We start from the raw sequence: 16,067 nt of genomic DNA, 5'->3' as shown, positions 1-16,067 counted from the left end.
GTTTCTACACGAGCGAGCATGGGCTCTCTTGAACTGGCTCTTGCCGAATGAATGCAACATTTTGGAATGATTGATTGGGGTTTAAACTCGTTGATTATTAAGCCTCTATGAAAAACATGATGATTTCATCTTCTTTTTACCTTGGCGATTACTACTACTACTTACATCCTCGAGAATTGATCATTTCAATGATAATCATGAGGAAGAACTTTCATTGATCAATGAAACGTTATGAACCACTTCATTAGGGTGGATCCCATAAAGGCCCTTTGTATACAATGACGTTATGAGTTGGACATTCAGACAATCGGAAGTGCTCTATTCTTTTTTTATCTCTCCATTGAGGATTACAAAGCACTTTTAAGATCTATCTCACTCTCTCTTCGGATGATTGGACCTGCTCAGAGGACCATAGGATTTCCTGCTGCTGATCGTTTGGTCGAAACCAACAAGTCAATCATTTGAGTCCTTTGATATCCAATCACAAGATCAAAAAAAATTATTTGAAATAATACACTGCAAGTCAGGATGAAACGATTGGTTGAAGGATTATTGAGTAGTTTAATGCTCATCTCTTTATGCACCATCATGATTGAAGTTCAAATGATCCATAGCTGGGATTTGTTGTTTAACAAGAGAGGAGGAGGAGCAGAAGTCGCCGATCGATCGGTCCTGACAAGTGCTGTTGGTTCTTCTCTTCATGCAACCTCACAGTCTCCTGTGATTCATGAATCTCACAACGGACTCTCTTCAGTCCATCATCATCATCACCTGCACTGCAAGGAAACAATGAAGAAACGAATGATGGCCATTGCTCGAAAGGATCGATCACAAGTAGAATTTGTAAAATCCAAATTTATATCTGGTCAATGGCTATGGGGAGATTTCACTTACATTGATTTTCCAAAGTCCACGAATAAGAGATCAGGTGTTGTCTACACTCTCCATGCCTATGATGGCAATGAGTTACACATTACTGGATATTTTGATGACTACTCGTCTCGCTTGACCGATTGCATGACATTATCGAATAACGAGCGTTCCAATTATCATTTGTGTGATTTAGAGATCAAGAAGACCAATCAGGAGAATACTCCTGATCAAAAATCGAAACAACTAGTTTGTATTCGATTTGAACAAGATCAAGGTGTCAAGTTAGCCATTCATTTAAATCCCTTAGATTGCTTTTCGAGCACTATTGATTTTGCTCCAACTCTTGTTGGTGACAAGTCATCGGCAACACCATCAGATTCAGGTTCAACCTCGAACACCATTGCTGCAGTGTACATTGCACCAGGACAAACGTCGTCTCGCATCAGAGATTTCATTGTTGTACTTGGTGCTTCTTGTGCATTTGTGTGTGGTTTTGTGATTTTATGTAGCGTGGCATGTGGTGTCGAATTGTATTATAGAAGCTATCGAAAGAGAAGACACGAAAAATTGGCAGCAACTGAACACAAGATGGAAGGAGTGATGCTTTTGGATTTATTGAACCAATCAACGCTGTCTCAATACTATGGATCTGATCAAAACTGTTGATGTGAGCACTAAATGCATTATTTCCATGTACAAATTTTTAATGTTGTATAAATTGTTGTGTTTTACCCTTATATGCTTAGATGCGATTCAATTTTGGAAATATCACTCACGCTACCAAACGAATGACACTAACAAGATCAGTTAATGGTTCTTAATACGGTAGTATAAAAGTGAATCAATATTCTTCCTCCTCCTGGTTGTCATTCACAACAAAATCGTCATCCTCATCCATGTCGTCTGAAAGAGATTTGGTGACATCAAAGGCTGAATGATTGGAATCTTCGGTATCATCTTCACTTTCATTGTCCTTCTTCTTCTTCTTCTTAGAGAACCAATTGCTTTTTTCAGTATTATTCTCAAAGGCAATAAAATCTGCCAATGAATCATCAGACATGTATTCATCATCCTCATTATTGTCATCATCATCGTCAAGCACAGAAATTAACTTCTTTGCTTTTGATTTGGAACTAGTTTCCTTGTGATGAGATGGAGGATATTCAGGACTATGTGGTGCCAAACTTTGTTCAGTTGGAGCCTCTTGATCTGACAATCTTTCATCCACCAAAAAAGCATCTTCCTCTGGATCGTGTGATTCTTTTGATCTCATTTTCGTGTTGGAATTGGAGGGTTGCTTGCTGGATTTCTTTTTTATGGCACTTGAAGACTCTTCATGAGAGAGAGAAGATTCACTCTTCTTTTTCTTCTTTTTCTCTTGTTTTTCCTCAATCATCATCATTGCATCGTCTTCAACATCTTCTTCCTCATTCAATGGCTTTTTCCGCTTCTTTTTGGAAGAAGATTCTTTTTTATCCTTCTTGGTTTTCTTTTTTTCTTGTTCTTCTTCACCATCATCAGCACCTTCCTGATTGTCATCAGTCTTCTTTTTTGTCTTTTTTGTAGACTTTCGTTTCTTTTTGGTTTGTTCTTTGTCAAAGTCTTGATCGTCTTGTTCTTCTTGATCACTGGATGGATGTCCTTTTTTCTTCTTGTCAACAATTAATTGTGAATAATAGTGCTGACTTGATGCTGCATTTCCTGTAATATCTTTCTCTGAAACGACTTGAATCACGAGGGCTCCATCAATGCCATTCACTTTGAGTGCAGCTTTTGTTTTACAATTGCAGCTCTCTAAATCTTTCTTCACTTTGGGAATAATTTTTGCCAAACTCTTATTGAGAGCTAACTTTCGATCAATGCAGATGGATTGCAGTTGTGAATTACCATTTCTCAAGTGTTTGAAAATAGTGAGTACAATTTCTTGATTTTCCTTAATGTGTTTTCCAAGAAATCGGATTAACTTGAGAAAGTTAGCCAAGAAGGTTTTTGCTCCAATCAGAGTGGCTTGTAATATTTGAGCTGTACATGAAGTATTTCTGGTGAGACGTGTCAAATTCTTGTAGAGACACAGAATATGGCTGAGTTTGGTCAAACTTTTGCTGTTCGATTTTGCGGTCAAATCACACTGCATTAACTTTTTAGCCAGCACCAAATAGCATCTTTTAAAGCAAATTGGCATGGTTGATTTGGTAATTGTTGGAAATTCTTGATCTAATACATTGCTATTGTCTCCAAAATGTTCATCACTTAGCTTTTTTCGAAAGAGCTTCTACCAGAGGTGTCAAACCACCTGGCAAGGTAATGTATCCTTCAATCAAATTTCCTAGAGCGTCAGATTTGACCTGCGAGAATGGAGTTTGGAGTATCTGTTCTGCAACTCCTTGCAATGCTTTTAGGAGGCTTTTGATATTAGAAACTAGTGCTATTGATTTTAGCAATTCATAGAGTTTGTAACAGGACTCAAACGATTTTAGAGAGTCAAGTATTTTTCTGATGGATTCGAAAAGTTTTGTGCATTTGTCTTCATCCTCCATCGAATGATCTTCATCAGGAAAGTCCACACTAAACATAATGTCAATTATTTTACAAAATTCCAACTTGTCGCTCGAAAAATATTCCAACGTTTTGGTAATAATGTCAACCAATAATTGAAATGATGGTACTATGAAATCACCGTTCTTTGTTGACTCTTCATCTTCGTCAACTGCTTGTGAACTACTGTCATTGCTAGCACTTTTGTCTGATATGGCTCTTATTTGTTTGTAAAGTTGAGGCAGTAATTCAAAAATTTCAGAAAAGAACTCTTTGGTAGATATTCTTGATAAATTATACATGTTTTCTTTTTCTTTGGAAGTAAAGAAAGAAACCTTATTTCTTGCAATCACACTCTTCAATTTTTGGTGCAAATCATCTAAAATGTAGAATAAATGTACGGGCTCAATTTTCTTTTCACAATTCTCGTTCTTTGGAATGATGTGAATGACTTTCAGGTCGAGCTCTCTGTAGTGAGGTTTGAGAGGTGATAAATGCTTGCGTTTGGTTGGTGTTGATGAATACTCGGTGTTCTTTGTACTCGAAGATTTTGACGTCATCTCTTCGTCGTCTTCCATTGCATCTTCTTCCTTGTCTTCTTCATCTTCTGGGACAGCAGAGGGTTGTTTCTTTTTGGATTTGGATGATGTCTTTTTTGAAGTGACGCTTTCTGGAACCTCTTGTTGTGTTAGCAAGTTGAAATGTGGCAAATGGAACGTTGGATGCTTTGAGAGACACAAATCTAAATGTTTTTCAAGAAAATTTAGAGTTTCAATGCGTTCCAAAAGAGCGCTATTACACCTCTCGTCGTCTACAAACCCATTCAACAATTCTCTGAACCAATTGATTGCAAAAAAATAAGGAAAGGCATACCAAATCCTTTTCATTCTTAGTATAGTCTCTAAAGTTGGTAATCATATCCTCATGATCAAATAACACAACTCCAGAAGAAACCAAATCATCAGACAACTCCTCTCCCAGCTTATTCATCAACACTCTCATGAGCCTAAATTGCGAAAATAAATTCCACACACTCTCGTGGGTGTCATCTCTCTTATTATCGAGTAATGGTAAAATATTGATGAGATGCGTTGGGTCTTCTTTGTTTTTTCCTTGCACAATAAATTGAGCTCTATACTCGAGGTTCCTTGTTTGACTTTTCTGTTTTTTAAGGTCTGGTTTTTCAATGGTACATCTTTGGTAAAAATCATGGAGTAATCGATTCTTGATTTCAGCTGTCAATTTAGGATCTAAGGAATCTAAAATTACAAAGGTCATTTCATCGTAAAGAATGGTTTTGAAAATAGGTGTACGAAAACAGCACTTGAGAGCAAACTCCCACAAGTCTTTGGCTTCCTCAAATTCCTCATCGGATAAATCTTGTTGATCACTCACTTGTGACAGCGCTTGAAATTCGGAACTTCTCGAGCCAAGCATTGACAGCACCGAGCATGCTCCAATGATTCCCATCTTCTTATATACAGTGTTGGTATTACTGAGTTGTTTTCTGATAATTATCATTAATTCGTCCTTGGTGGATTTAGTCACACCTGATTGGGTACTATTTTTCAACGTTTTGGTATATGCAAGCATACTAAAAAGAGTGTAGACTTTTCTCACTTGACCATCAGTGAGATTGGTCAGAGAGTCTAACAGAACCTGGAAAAAGCTAGAGTAATTTCTCAATAAGGATAACTTGGAGTTTGCAATCATTAAGAGAACATCAAGTGCCAAGTCCTTTTCGTTTTTCGAGCTACTTCCTACATGTGTAATGAGAGATTGAATGACCTTCTGTTTGTTGTAGTCTGCTTTGAAAGAGCAAAACATGCAAAAATACATTTCCATAGCAAATTGTGAAATGGAGGTGTCAGTTGTGTTTCTGAGTAAGCTACTAGCCAAATCATTGAGGGAGGAAAAATATTGTTCCAATGCTTCTCCATGATTCTCGATTGAAGATTTTAAGAGTTCATATGTAATTCGTTTTGTTTTGATCTTTTTCTTTAGTACCTGCTCTGCATCTTTTCTATAGTTTGGCATTGAATAAATTGAAAAAAGAATCCACAAATCCACAATGGTATGTTCTTCTTCGCAGGCTGATATGGCTTGAATAAAACTCTTCTCAATAATTTTTCGATGTCTAATACCAGTAGCCATGGCACTAATAATGAGCGATTCACAGCGCGATTCTGATGAACCTTTGCCCTTATTCTTTCGACTCGAGTGATCATGATTTTCGTCATTATCTTGAGTGTCGTCTTGCATTGTGAATGATGAAACATCAAGATCCTTCCTTATTCCATCAACCACATTTGATATATTTTCCTCATTTGCAGATTGAAGTAAAAATTTGATAATTACAGGTAAGTCGTCGGTCGAGGCTGAATTTAAATTTCCCAAAACTCGTTCTGTTGTTTTGTCCATAACCTCTTTCTGTAAATTCAGATTTGATAAGGCATCGATCACACAACTTGTCATTTCTGTTTTGTCTTGCATGACTTGATCGAGCTTGTCGACGATATGATCATGTTCCGAGTCATCAATAATTTCAGGAATTGCAGTAATCATTTCTTTTGCAAAATCAGTAGAGGCAACCTCTAAAATGGTTCCAATGTGCTCTGTCAATGACTTGGAATCTGAAATCATGTCCAACCAACGCATTTGTGAAAGAATGAGCTTGGGTAAATTTCGATCCCATTGTTCGAAGGAGTCTTCCTCGTAATTGGGACATCTGGACATGAGCTCTTTGAATAAGACATCAAAAATACTACTCTGAATGGTTGAAATATTGAGAAGCATTTTGAAAAAGGATTCATTGGAAGAGAAGCTGACATTTCCTTCTCCACTGATTATTTATAATATCGATATGTATCATTGCAGAATTGTTTGAAGTGAGTATCATTATCATCGTTGCACAAGACACAATCAAATATATCAAAAATCAATTAGCTGAAACTTACCTTTCGAAAGGAATCAAACACAAGGAAAAGAAATACTCATCGGCAATCATGGACTCGAGTGCAAAGCAAAAGTTTTCAATTTCTCGTTTACTGGTCCGAGCAACTTCCTTCTCAATGTGCCTTCTCAATTCCATCGCATCCTTCACTCGTAACGCTTTAATGGATTCAAATGGTGATGATAGATTCATGGTGCTACTACTTGACGATGATCCCGATCGGTTCTTCTTTGAATAACTATTGCAGCTACTAGTATTATTTGTTTTGATGATGACGCGGTTGAATTGAACCTTTTCATAGGGTGGTAATCCAATCAATCCTCCATCCCGAAGCAAATTATAAAACTTTTTCAAGTGTTGGGAAACATTTGGTTGTGATGATGACGACGAAGATGAAGGCATTTTTTTTGTTCGATTCGAAACTTGAACAACAATTGGGGAAAGCTTTTTCTTCACTCCAAAACATTTAATTCCTCCAAAGAACAGGAAATTCAACCTCACTGAATGCAAAATTGATTGAGCAAAACTTGAGAGCAAAACCTAATGGATAGTTTTAATAATGAATATGATGAATTTTAAAGTTTGGATGTTTTGGAAGCAAAGCTTGACAAGTCCTTGTTTTCCGCTTCAGTGAGTGCTTGATCCACACAATCAATCAAGAATTGTGCATCTTCTTTGGTCAAACATACTGGACCTTTGATCCTCAACACATTCTTGTGAGGTCCTCCACTTCCAATCAACACTCCCAATTCCTTTGTTCTTTCCCAAACGTATTTTGTTTCTTGAACAGCTGGTGTTAAGTCGCCAATGTGTGCATTCTTTACGAGTTCAACTCCCAAAAAGAGACCTCTGCCTCTGACATCTCCAATCAATTTGTGTTTTTTCATGAGTTTTGTAAGTCCATCCTTTAGGAATGTTCCAACTTCTAAACTATTCTGTTGTAAATTTTCATTTTCAATGACTTCCATGACTGCCAATCCAACAGCACAACTCACTGGATTTCCACCAAATGTATTGAAATATTGTGACTTGTCGAAGGCTTCAGCAATTTTACGAGTGGTGACTACACATCCCAATGGATGACCATTTCCAAAAGGTTTGCCCATTGTGACAATATCTGGAATGACTCCATCGGCCTCAAAGGCCCAGTAATGGCTTCCAACACGTCCAAAACCAGTTTGGACCTCATCAGCAATACATAAACCTCCTCTTCCTTTAACTTTTGCATAAACTTGTTGAAGATAGCCAGATGGGAATGGAAGTTGGCCTCCTACTCCCTGAATACTTTCATGAATGAATGCTGCAATATCATGCTTTTGCTCCTCACCACTGGATGATTTATGACAGGAGGATGAGCAAACCTTTTTAGTTCTCTTCTCAAATACACGATCGAAATCTTTCACATATTCCTCAACTGCTCGCTCTGGCTTATAAGGACCTCGCAACATGTCAGGCATTCTCACATACTCTACATCACGAGCATAGTAATCCCAGTCAGGACACTTATCACCAGTTCCAGTAGAAATTGATGAAGAAATGCCTGATGTCATTCAAAAAGATGGTTCATAAAAATATGGAGTGTTTGTAACACCCACATGTAGGGTGCAATGGAAAGAAGCATTATTGCATGGTTGTTGTGAAAATAATCCAATAATGTAAACCAATAATTCACATATTAAGGTAGTGAATTGACCAAAAGGAAGAATTGTGTCATCATAATTCAATAATGAGGAAATTAAGGTGATGAATGATAATTGGTTTAACTTGAGAAAAATACAAACCTGTTGAGGTTCCAGTAGTTCCATGATATGAATTTTCCAATGCAATAATTGTATTTCTTTCAGTATAAACACGAGCTAATCGTACAGCTAAATCATTCGCTTCACTTCCTGAATTCACAAAGAAACACACTGATAAATCGGATTTTTGTGGCATTTTGGATGTTAATTTCTCCGCTAATCTCACAATCTTGTCATGAAGATAACGAGTGTTTGAATTGATGAATTGCAATTGGTCAACAGTTGCTTGAATGACATGTGGATGGCAGTAACCGACTTCAGCCGTTCAAGAGTGAGAGAGATCATGAATGATACAAAAATGCAATCATTTTCATGATGATGATGAACGAAATGATAAATTCAGAATTATGTCCATTTAAAGGCCGGAATATTTTGCGACCATTAATAAGTGTGTAATTAGATGACAGGGTAGGACCGTTCGGACATCATGATGTGGTTGGTGGTCATGGGTTGCATGAGAGTTGGTGCACCGTCATGATGACGACGAGAAGGATGGTATTGGCAAATACATGAAGAAGGTTTACATCATGCATATTATTATTTCAACAGCAATCATTTCAAATGGTGATGAAAATGCATTTTGTGTAAATTCACAATTATTTCATCGCCATATTTCAAATTTTTAGAAAAACAAGAACATAAAACCATCCTGACTGACTTACCATGAGCAACATTGGCATAAGCATCCAAATATTTCTTTCCAGTTTCATCAAAAGCATATTGTTTATCACCTCGGACCAGCATGAGTGGACTCTCATAAAAGGTATACTGAGCCTTGGCCAAGTACTTTTGGCGATCTTGAATAATCTTCTCCTTCGAAAGAAGATGTGTGGCTGCCTTTGATCCAGCCGTGGATGTAGTGGTGGCCACACAGGATTTGAATTGATGGGCCGATGACATTTCGCGAATGCTGCAGAGAGAGAACGAGAAGGAACAATTAAAACTGTTGTAAAGGTCTGGAATATACAACTACTGTGATTTTGAAGGTTCAAAAGAGCTGGTCGTTACAAAATTGTATTTTTTTTCGGTTTTCTTTTTAATTCAAAACACGATGAATTGGATGTCGACCCTTTTTTGGACTTCTTCACAACGAGCTCGTTGTGATCATCGCTTGATTTTCTTGACACTTTCACATGTAGTGGCAGGATGAACAGGGGAACCTTTTCGTTTCTTCCTTTGAGAAATTAAATCTTGAACAATTTGCTTCTCAATTAGTCGCGCTCGTTCTAATTGTTCTTCCATATTTCTAGTGCAAGTTTTGGATCGAGGTTGTGTTTCTGCAATGCCAAGTTTTTCACACTTTTCGAAAATGTCATTCATTCTATTCTTTATATCGATACACTTCATGATCATTTGCTGACGAATAGAAATGTCAGAGGATTCTATTAATTCAACACTTGTCATTATTCGCATCCATTCTTTGATTTGAGGAAGATAGATTTTTTTAAGGGCATGTAAATTTTCCTTACAAATTTCGAATAATGCCTCATTATCGACTGTCTCATTATCTTTGAAAATATCCTTCAAATCAATCATAATTTCATAATCGTTCGAAAAAATTCCAACATCTCGCATCATTTCTTCTGCGCTTGAAAAGATCATATCCATTTCATCACTCTGATTGTCATTCTTTTCAATCATTACTTCTTCCCATTCATTTTCCTCATTATTCTCTGGATTGTGGTCCTCTTCTTCTTCTTCATATTGGTCATATTCTTCTAAAAAGGAAGACTTGACGGCCTTATTTTCATCATCATTGTTGTTATCAAGGTCATTACCATCACTGACGCTCTCCATTGTTGTGGTGTGAGAGCTAGTATTCTCCATTTCAAATATGGTTGCTACTGCACTTGAGGATGACGAATGGTCAGCATCAAGAGTCACCGTTGAATCGTCATTGACATGTTGCAACACGATAGTATCCTGTCTATTATTTTTAACTTCTTCCTCAGCCTTCTCTTCCTGTAGCAGAGCATCTTTCATCATGTTCTCAAAGGTTGGAACAATTTGATTCAAGCAAGCATCGAGTTGCCTCAAGCAAACCTCAATATGAATATATTGTTCATCAAATTCTTCATCTCGAATCTTTTTAAACTTTTGCATCAGTATGATTTGAGTGTGACGTTTTCTTTCGGCCTCAATTCGAGCCGTATCCAAACGATGTTCTCTCAATTTTGGAAATTGAAATTTTAAAACCTTTTCCACATAGTCATGACCTTTCTTAAACGAAGGATACACATCACCATAAACTTCACTCCACTGCTCAATATGTTCGAGAGCTTTTTTCCTCAACAGCATGGCTGATTTCTCTGGAGGAGGCAATACATTGGGCATACAGGCTTCATCGTGGCTATATTTTGAATTTTTACGTTTCAGATAAATTGAATTTTTTCCATTGCTTGCATTTGATGTTGCTTTATCTTTTTTCGAGGAGGGGCTTCCTTGCACTGTAAGAACAATAAATTCTTGAAAATCTTTTGCCAATAGAGATCTATATTTGAGTGCACGCAGTTGCACACAATTATGTGCATGACATTCATCACAAAATGCATGAATATGTTTCAAATATTCAATGGTCATTGATAATGAAATAAAAAATGTACGATAATAATAATCCATTTGAATTGGAATAGATATTGGATTCAAGAAAATGGAAAAGCTTTTCATCATACCAATACACCTACCTAAAGGTTTTACTCCTCATACATTCATGAATAAATATAAGTGCTAAATATCGTCTCGTGGAGTTCTTCATTGGTAAAATACTTTTCATCAATTGATGATAGGCTGATTCGACATAGACATCTCCTTGTTTGACAATTGATTTAAACGTTTGCAGTACGGAATCTTGCACATAAAATTCACTGTTTTTACAACATGCGGTATGTAATAAATCATTGAGTTGATATTTTGTTTTTTCATTAATGACCACGGTGGTAGTATTGTTGTTGCTTGATGATCCCGATGATGAGGTTGCTATCTGCGACGATGATGATGAGGAAGTTTGTTTACGTTTTCTCATTTTTTTGTTTAAAAAAAACAATTCTTGCGTTCATTTGAATTTTATTCGGGTGCTCGAGAGAAAGGAATGGTCATCTCTTTTTAAAGTCCACGAGTATGGGTTCAGTTGGACGCAATGTCACTTTCATGTCCACATCTAATTTATAATTTGGATCTGACAATTGGAATGAGTAGTTTCTTGCAAGATAGGCCAACGTAATTACCCCTTCAACTTCTGCAAAGCTTTTTCCAATACCTAAAAGGTTGAGACAAATCAATGGTAGATAGTAAAATTTCCATCCTCTATAATGAACTACTTACATATTCTTCCTCCAATTCCAAAAGGTGTATAAATAAATGGATTCGACTGGGGATTATAAATTTCTCCAAGTGTTGGATCATCCTTACTCTTTGAATCCATTTTCAGGAATCGAGTGGGCTTGAAAGATTCTGGATCCTCCCAATGTTCTTCACTCATCATGGAAAGAACCCATGAATATACTAAAAGAGTTCCTTTTGGAATTGTTTTTTTGTGCCATTCAATATTCTTCACCAATTCCCTTACAATTCCAATGGCCACAGGATACAATCGAAGAGTTTCCCTAAAAACTGCTTTGATGTTATCCAATCTTCCAGAATGAAAGTCTTCATAATCGAAAGTTTCCTTTTGATAGGTTTCACAAAATTGATCCACAAAATGATGAAGTTCTTTTTGAATGTGTGGATTTTTACAAAGTAAATAGAAAGCAAATCCAAGAGTACGTGCAGTCGTCTTTAAAAACGTGAAATATATGGTTCACCGAATAATTAAGTGATATTTCCCAAAATTATTATTGTTTCATAATAAAATTGAATTCCAGAGGTTGCAGTTTGTTTTTTCAACATTTTCAGAGTTGTCCTATCATAATCAAAAAACACCTAACACCTACCTCATGTCCTGCCACAAGCAAGACAAACGCATTAGAAACCAACTCATCATCCGTGAGACTTCCTCCGCTACTCTCTTGCTTACTTTTTCGGTCACGCAATAACAATGACAAGACGTCACTCTTGTCCTCCTTTTCAGCACGATTTTCCAACGAACTCTCTTCGAGCTCTCTCTTTCGAATAATATCCATAATCACATGTTGGAAAGATTCTACCGAATCATGTAGCTTGGCATAGAGTCCCACTTTGAAGTGCTTTCTCAAAAATCGAGTGGGCAGTATTCTCAAAGCATCCACATATTGCATGAAAAAGTTGGTCTTTTGTTCGAGCGTATCTTCTCTTGAATGGAAACTATCAAATCGATACGAAAAGCCAGCTTTTCCAATCACATCCATGGTGAGTTTTGCAAACTCGGACATGACATCTCTCCTCTTCAAGTTTTCATTCAAGTAGGGAACATGTCGTTCCGTAAGGTCTCTTCAGTCACACATGAGACCATACGCAATGATTCAGGAGCAAAGCTTGGCTCGATCAAGTGGCGTTGATGCGACCACACCATCGGATCATCCTCTGCAAATATATTGCTCCCATTGAAGAGTTCTACAAAGGTACGTTTTGTTTGAGTAGTCTTTTTGTACAGTTTGGCTCCTTTCGTGGCAATTTCTTTTCCCATCTCGGGATTAGTATGAACAACAAAGGCCAAATTGATCAATCCAATAATCACCTTATAGTGATCGCTTTGAAACTGCTGTGCAGAAGCCTTCATGGTGTCCATGAGGAAAAATCCAGCAGGATTGATGATGGTTCCTTTCGGTAACCACCACTGCGGAAGAAAGGCTGCAATCACTGGAGGAAGGAATTGAGTGTAGCCTGGTAAATGTTGATACTTTTTGCAGAGTTTCCGATAGGAAAGAAACCTCTCAAACAGTAGAAGGCCCACAACAAGGAAAAACAGAAGCAATAACGATGATGGAATAACGACCCACAAGAGAAGGTCCGAATTGAAGTTCAGCAAGAATGACATTGTTTTTTTGTGATGTGCAGTTGGTTTTGACGAAATTGGTTCAGAGTTTGTGGAGTTGAACCCGATCAATTTCCAAAAGCAAGATCAACTTCTTGGGTGCGTTATTTTGTAATTATATTCTTCATAATTTGAAAATAATTCGAGCAAAAGGTTTACACTATGGAAGTTAGGAATAAGGTGTTCTAAACACGCTTGATCTTTGATTTGATTTTGTGCAGAGTCATTTCAATATTTCGGTAGGTCAATCTTTGAATGTTGTTATGGTTGACTTGTGAAAAACAGGAATGATTTGTATTTTTGTTGTTTATTGAGAACACAGTCATTGATCGCTTCTTCTCTTACAACTACCACCTTAATAAGTATCGACCTGATGAATGATATCCAAAGGATGATGCTCTCGACTCGTGCTTGGAATTTCTTCATCGGCATTCAACCCAACTCCAGTGTCACCGACACTCATTCCCTCCGTAATATGTTTCTTATCAAAGTCTTCCTCATACAAGTGATATTCCAAATACATCTCAATATGTCTCTCTGTGAAGAGCAGTTTCGTATCGTCGCTCAAACTAAAGATTGGAGCAGTTCCCAATAGGTTCATCTTGGTCATGGGTTGAGCTGGAGTCGTGCTCTGACTGGCAGATGCTTGTGCCTCAAATGAAACTTCCTTCTTCTTCTTCATAATACTCTCAGAAACAAACGACACTTTGTACTTGCTCAATAAGTGAATCAGGAAGAGTTTTTGTTCTTGGAGAGAGAATTTCTGTCCCAAACACACTCTCGCTCCAGCACCAAATGGAAGAAAGGAACAAATCATGGAATGAGGAGATGAAGTTTTCAACAATTGTTCACTGGTGGAAGCTTCTGAAGAGGCAGATTCTCTCTTCATCTTGATCTTCTCATCATCTTCTTTTTGGGAAGGAACACTTGTGGTGACAGCTTCCTTTGAAGATTTTGGAAGATGAGGAATATCTTCTCCCATATTGAATATTTCAGAAGTTTGAGGTAATTCAACATTCACTGGAGATGTGGAAGGTGAAGTGCCAGCAGCACCTTTCACAGTCGAGAATACGTGACTCGAGACGTGTTGCTGTTGTTTCATTCGAATCCATCGCTCTGGATCAAACTTTTCACAATCCTCTCCCCAGATTTGTGGATTGCAATGAATGGCTTTGATCAAGAGTGAAACTGAGTAGTCTTTTGGGATCTTCAAACCTTCCACCACTTGATTCTCACAACTCAAACGATTCAACATTCCTAAAGGAGAAACCACTCTCAAACTTTCATTCACCACGGCATCCAAGTAAGACAATTCCTCATTCATGCGATGAATATCATCCACAGATCGTATCAAGACATGACATGACTCATGAGCGAGATGAGAATTCTTTGAGAATTTCTCTCCCAGAAAACTCTTTTTCAATTCATCGACCAATCGTTCCTGTACATGAGGATATTGAGCCAAATGGAACAAGAGAAAACTCAAAGCCTCTGCAGTGGTGGCATGTCCTGCAATGTACAAGAGCAAGACATCATCTCTCAAGTTTCGAAATGAAATTTGATTCATGACTTGTTGCTTGGAAGGAGTTTCAGAGGAGGTCCTCTCAAATTCATAGTATTTGAGGAGAAGTGTTTCAATGGCACTCTTCTCTCGATGAGGAGTTCCGATAATTTCCTCAGATGTGAGAGTGATGGTCGTAGAGGTGGTTGTAGCAGCAACATTGCTGGTTCCAAGTTGCTGATCTGTCTTGGACGATGGAATAAACTTTTCTCTCTTCTCCTCAATGAGGGAATAGATGAAGGAATTTAAGGTATTCATCGCTTCTGCCAATTTGGCATTATCTTCAATGGGAAGCATGGAGTAGAGTGTACCGAAAATTCCTATATTTCTCTCCCAGGTATTCACATGTTTGAACAGATAACGAAAGGCCTTCAAGACTTTTTTCATACTTTTCCACTCGATTCATGTCGACTGGTTCCAAGTATTTGAATTCACAATCGAGAGCACTCAGTCCAATCACATCCAGAGCGAGACGTGTGAGCATGTCCTTAATCTTAATCTTGTAACTTTTTTCAGCTTGAGGTTCATAAGAGAGTTGAGTCCCATACATTTCAATATTGGAGACACATTTCACAATACATTCACACATATCGGCCCAATACTTTTCTACATGTTGGAAGGAAGGATTCAATACGGAACGATTTGCATGCCATTCCTCACCATTCATGAACACGAGTGCATTTCCAATGAAAGATTTCTGCATGGGATTCAAGAGTTGAGTATTCTTCTCAAAACTTTTCCATTTCTCAATGAGAATGGTTTTTGCTGCATGATTATCCGAGAAGACGACAGTGGGAATGAAACCTTTCATGTAAAAGATGAAAGGTTCAAAATGGAAGGTTTTGGCAATTTGAAACAATTTCTCTGGTAAGGGTTGATCATGATTGAAGAGGAGTAATTTGAGAGATTGCCAAATGGTGAGCGAGTGTCGAATGGCTTTTCTTGTTTTGGTATCTCGAACAGTGGCGACACAAACACCTTCATAGAATTTGATCAGAAAGAGGCAAAGAATGGGTAAGAAACAGATATAGGCAATGATGGAGAGAAGAGACCACATGTTGATGACAAGTAATTTGTAATGTGAAAAGAATGAATTCTTGATCAAGTGATCACTAACAATGAATTTCAAATCCAAATGGTAAATAATGAATGAATGGTAATGATAAACTCTGTGTTGTAGTAGTGAATGGTGTTTTTTCTGAGTGAAAGTGTTTGTGTAGGTGCTTGTTCATGGATTTATATGAGGAGAGATCGAAAAATGGAAACATGGAGAGATTGGAGTCTTTTTTGAAAAATTGACTCTTTTAGAAAATAACTTTTTCAGACAGTTTGTTTTTTAAAGAAGAGGAATTTGAATGTGAATATTCGTAAAGCAAATTCATCTTGATATTATCAAAG

At 37.4% G+C, this 16,067-nt stretch overlaps 7 protein-coding genes across 7 annotated transcripts; 1 reads left to right on the top strand and 6 right to left on the bottom strand.

Moving 5' to 3' along the window:
* Positions 1–528: 528 nt before the first annotated feature.
* Positions 529–1,539, top strand: FDP41_005021 (uncharacterized protein; the record flags this gene model as incomplete). The annotated part of the gene is made up of 1 exon (XM_044708501.1): positions 529–1,539. The coding sequence occupies one exon, from the start codon at positions 529–531 to the stop codon at positions 1,537–1,539; it is 1,011 nt and encodes a 336-aa protein (XP_044560407.1).
* A 175-nt stretch (positions 1,540–1,714) lies between these two features.
* On the bottom strand, positions 1,715–3,055 carry FDP41_005020 (uncharacterized protein; the record flags this gene model as incomplete). Its single annotated transcript, XM_044708500.1, has 1 exon — positions 1,715–3,055. One exon carries the CDS (start codon positions 3,053–3,055, stop codon positions 1,715–1,717), a length of 1,341 nt encoding a protein of 446 aa, XP_044560406.1.
* Positions 3,056–3,119: 64 nt separating this feature from the next.
* FDP41_005019 (uncharacterized protein) lies at positions 3,120–6,763 on the bottom strand (the record flags this gene model as incomplete). The annotated part of the gene is made up of 3 exons (XM_044708498.1): positions 3,120–4,133; positions 4,282–6,250; positions 6,366–6,763. The coding sequence occupies 3 exons, from the start codon at positions 6,761–6,763 to the stop codon at positions 3,120–3,122; spliced, it is 3,381 nt and encodes a 1,126-aa protein (XP_044560405.1).
* Positions 6,764–6,936: 173 nt separating this feature from the next.
* On the bottom strand, positions 6,937–9,060 carry FDP41_005018 (uncharacterized protein; the record flags this gene model as incomplete). The annotated part of the gene is made up of 3 exons (XM_044708497.1): positions 6,937–7,901; positions 8,143–8,415; positions 8,823–9,060. The coding sequence occupies 3 exons, from the start codon at positions 9,058–9,060 to the stop codon at positions 6,937–6,939; spliced, it is 1,476 nt and encodes a 491-aa protein (XP_044560404.1).
* Positions 9,061–9,264: 204 nt separating this feature from the next.
* Positions 9,265–11,182, bottom strand: FDP41_005017 (uncharacterized protein; the record flags this gene model as incomplete). Its single annotated transcript, XM_044708496.1, has 2 exons — positions 9,265–10,651; positions 10,845–11,182. 2 exons carry the CDS (start codon positions 11,180–11,182, stop codon positions 9,265–9,267), a joined length of 1,725 nt encoding a protein of 574 aa, XP_044560403.1.
* A 70-nt stretch (positions 11,183–11,252) lies between these two features.
* On the bottom strand, positions 11,253–13,111 carry FDP41_005016 (uncharacterized protein; the record flags this gene model as incomplete). Its single annotated transcript, XM_044708495.1, has 4 exons — positions 11,253–11,416; positions 11,482–11,932; positions 12,090–12,564; positions 12,642–13,111. The coding sequence occupies 4 exons, from the start codon at positions 13,109–13,111 to the stop codon at positions 11,253–11,255; spliced, it is 1,560 nt and encodes a 519-aa protein (XP_044560402.1).
* Positions 13,112–13,463: 352 nt separating this feature from the next.
* FDP41_005015 (uncharacterized protein) lies at positions 13,464–15,726 on the bottom strand (the record flags this gene model as incomplete). Its single annotated transcript, XM_044708494.1, has 2 exons — positions 13,464–14,950; positions 15,015–15,726. 2 exons carry the CDS (start codon positions 15,724–15,726, stop codon positions 13,464–13,466), a joined length of 2,199 nt encoding a protein of 732 aa, XP_044560401.1.
* Between the last annotated feature and the right edge of the window lie 341 nt (positions 15,727–16,067).

The sequence above is a fragment of the Naegleria fowleri genome, assembly GCF_008403515.1.
Source record: "Naegleria fowleri strain ATCC 30894 chromosome Unknown tig43, whole genome shotgun sequence".
Lineage (NCBI taxonomy): Eukaryota > Heterolobosea > Eutetramitea > Acrasida > Naegleriidae > Naegleria > Naegleria fowleri.
This window is presented reverse-complemented; position numbering and strand designations above follow the sequence as displayed.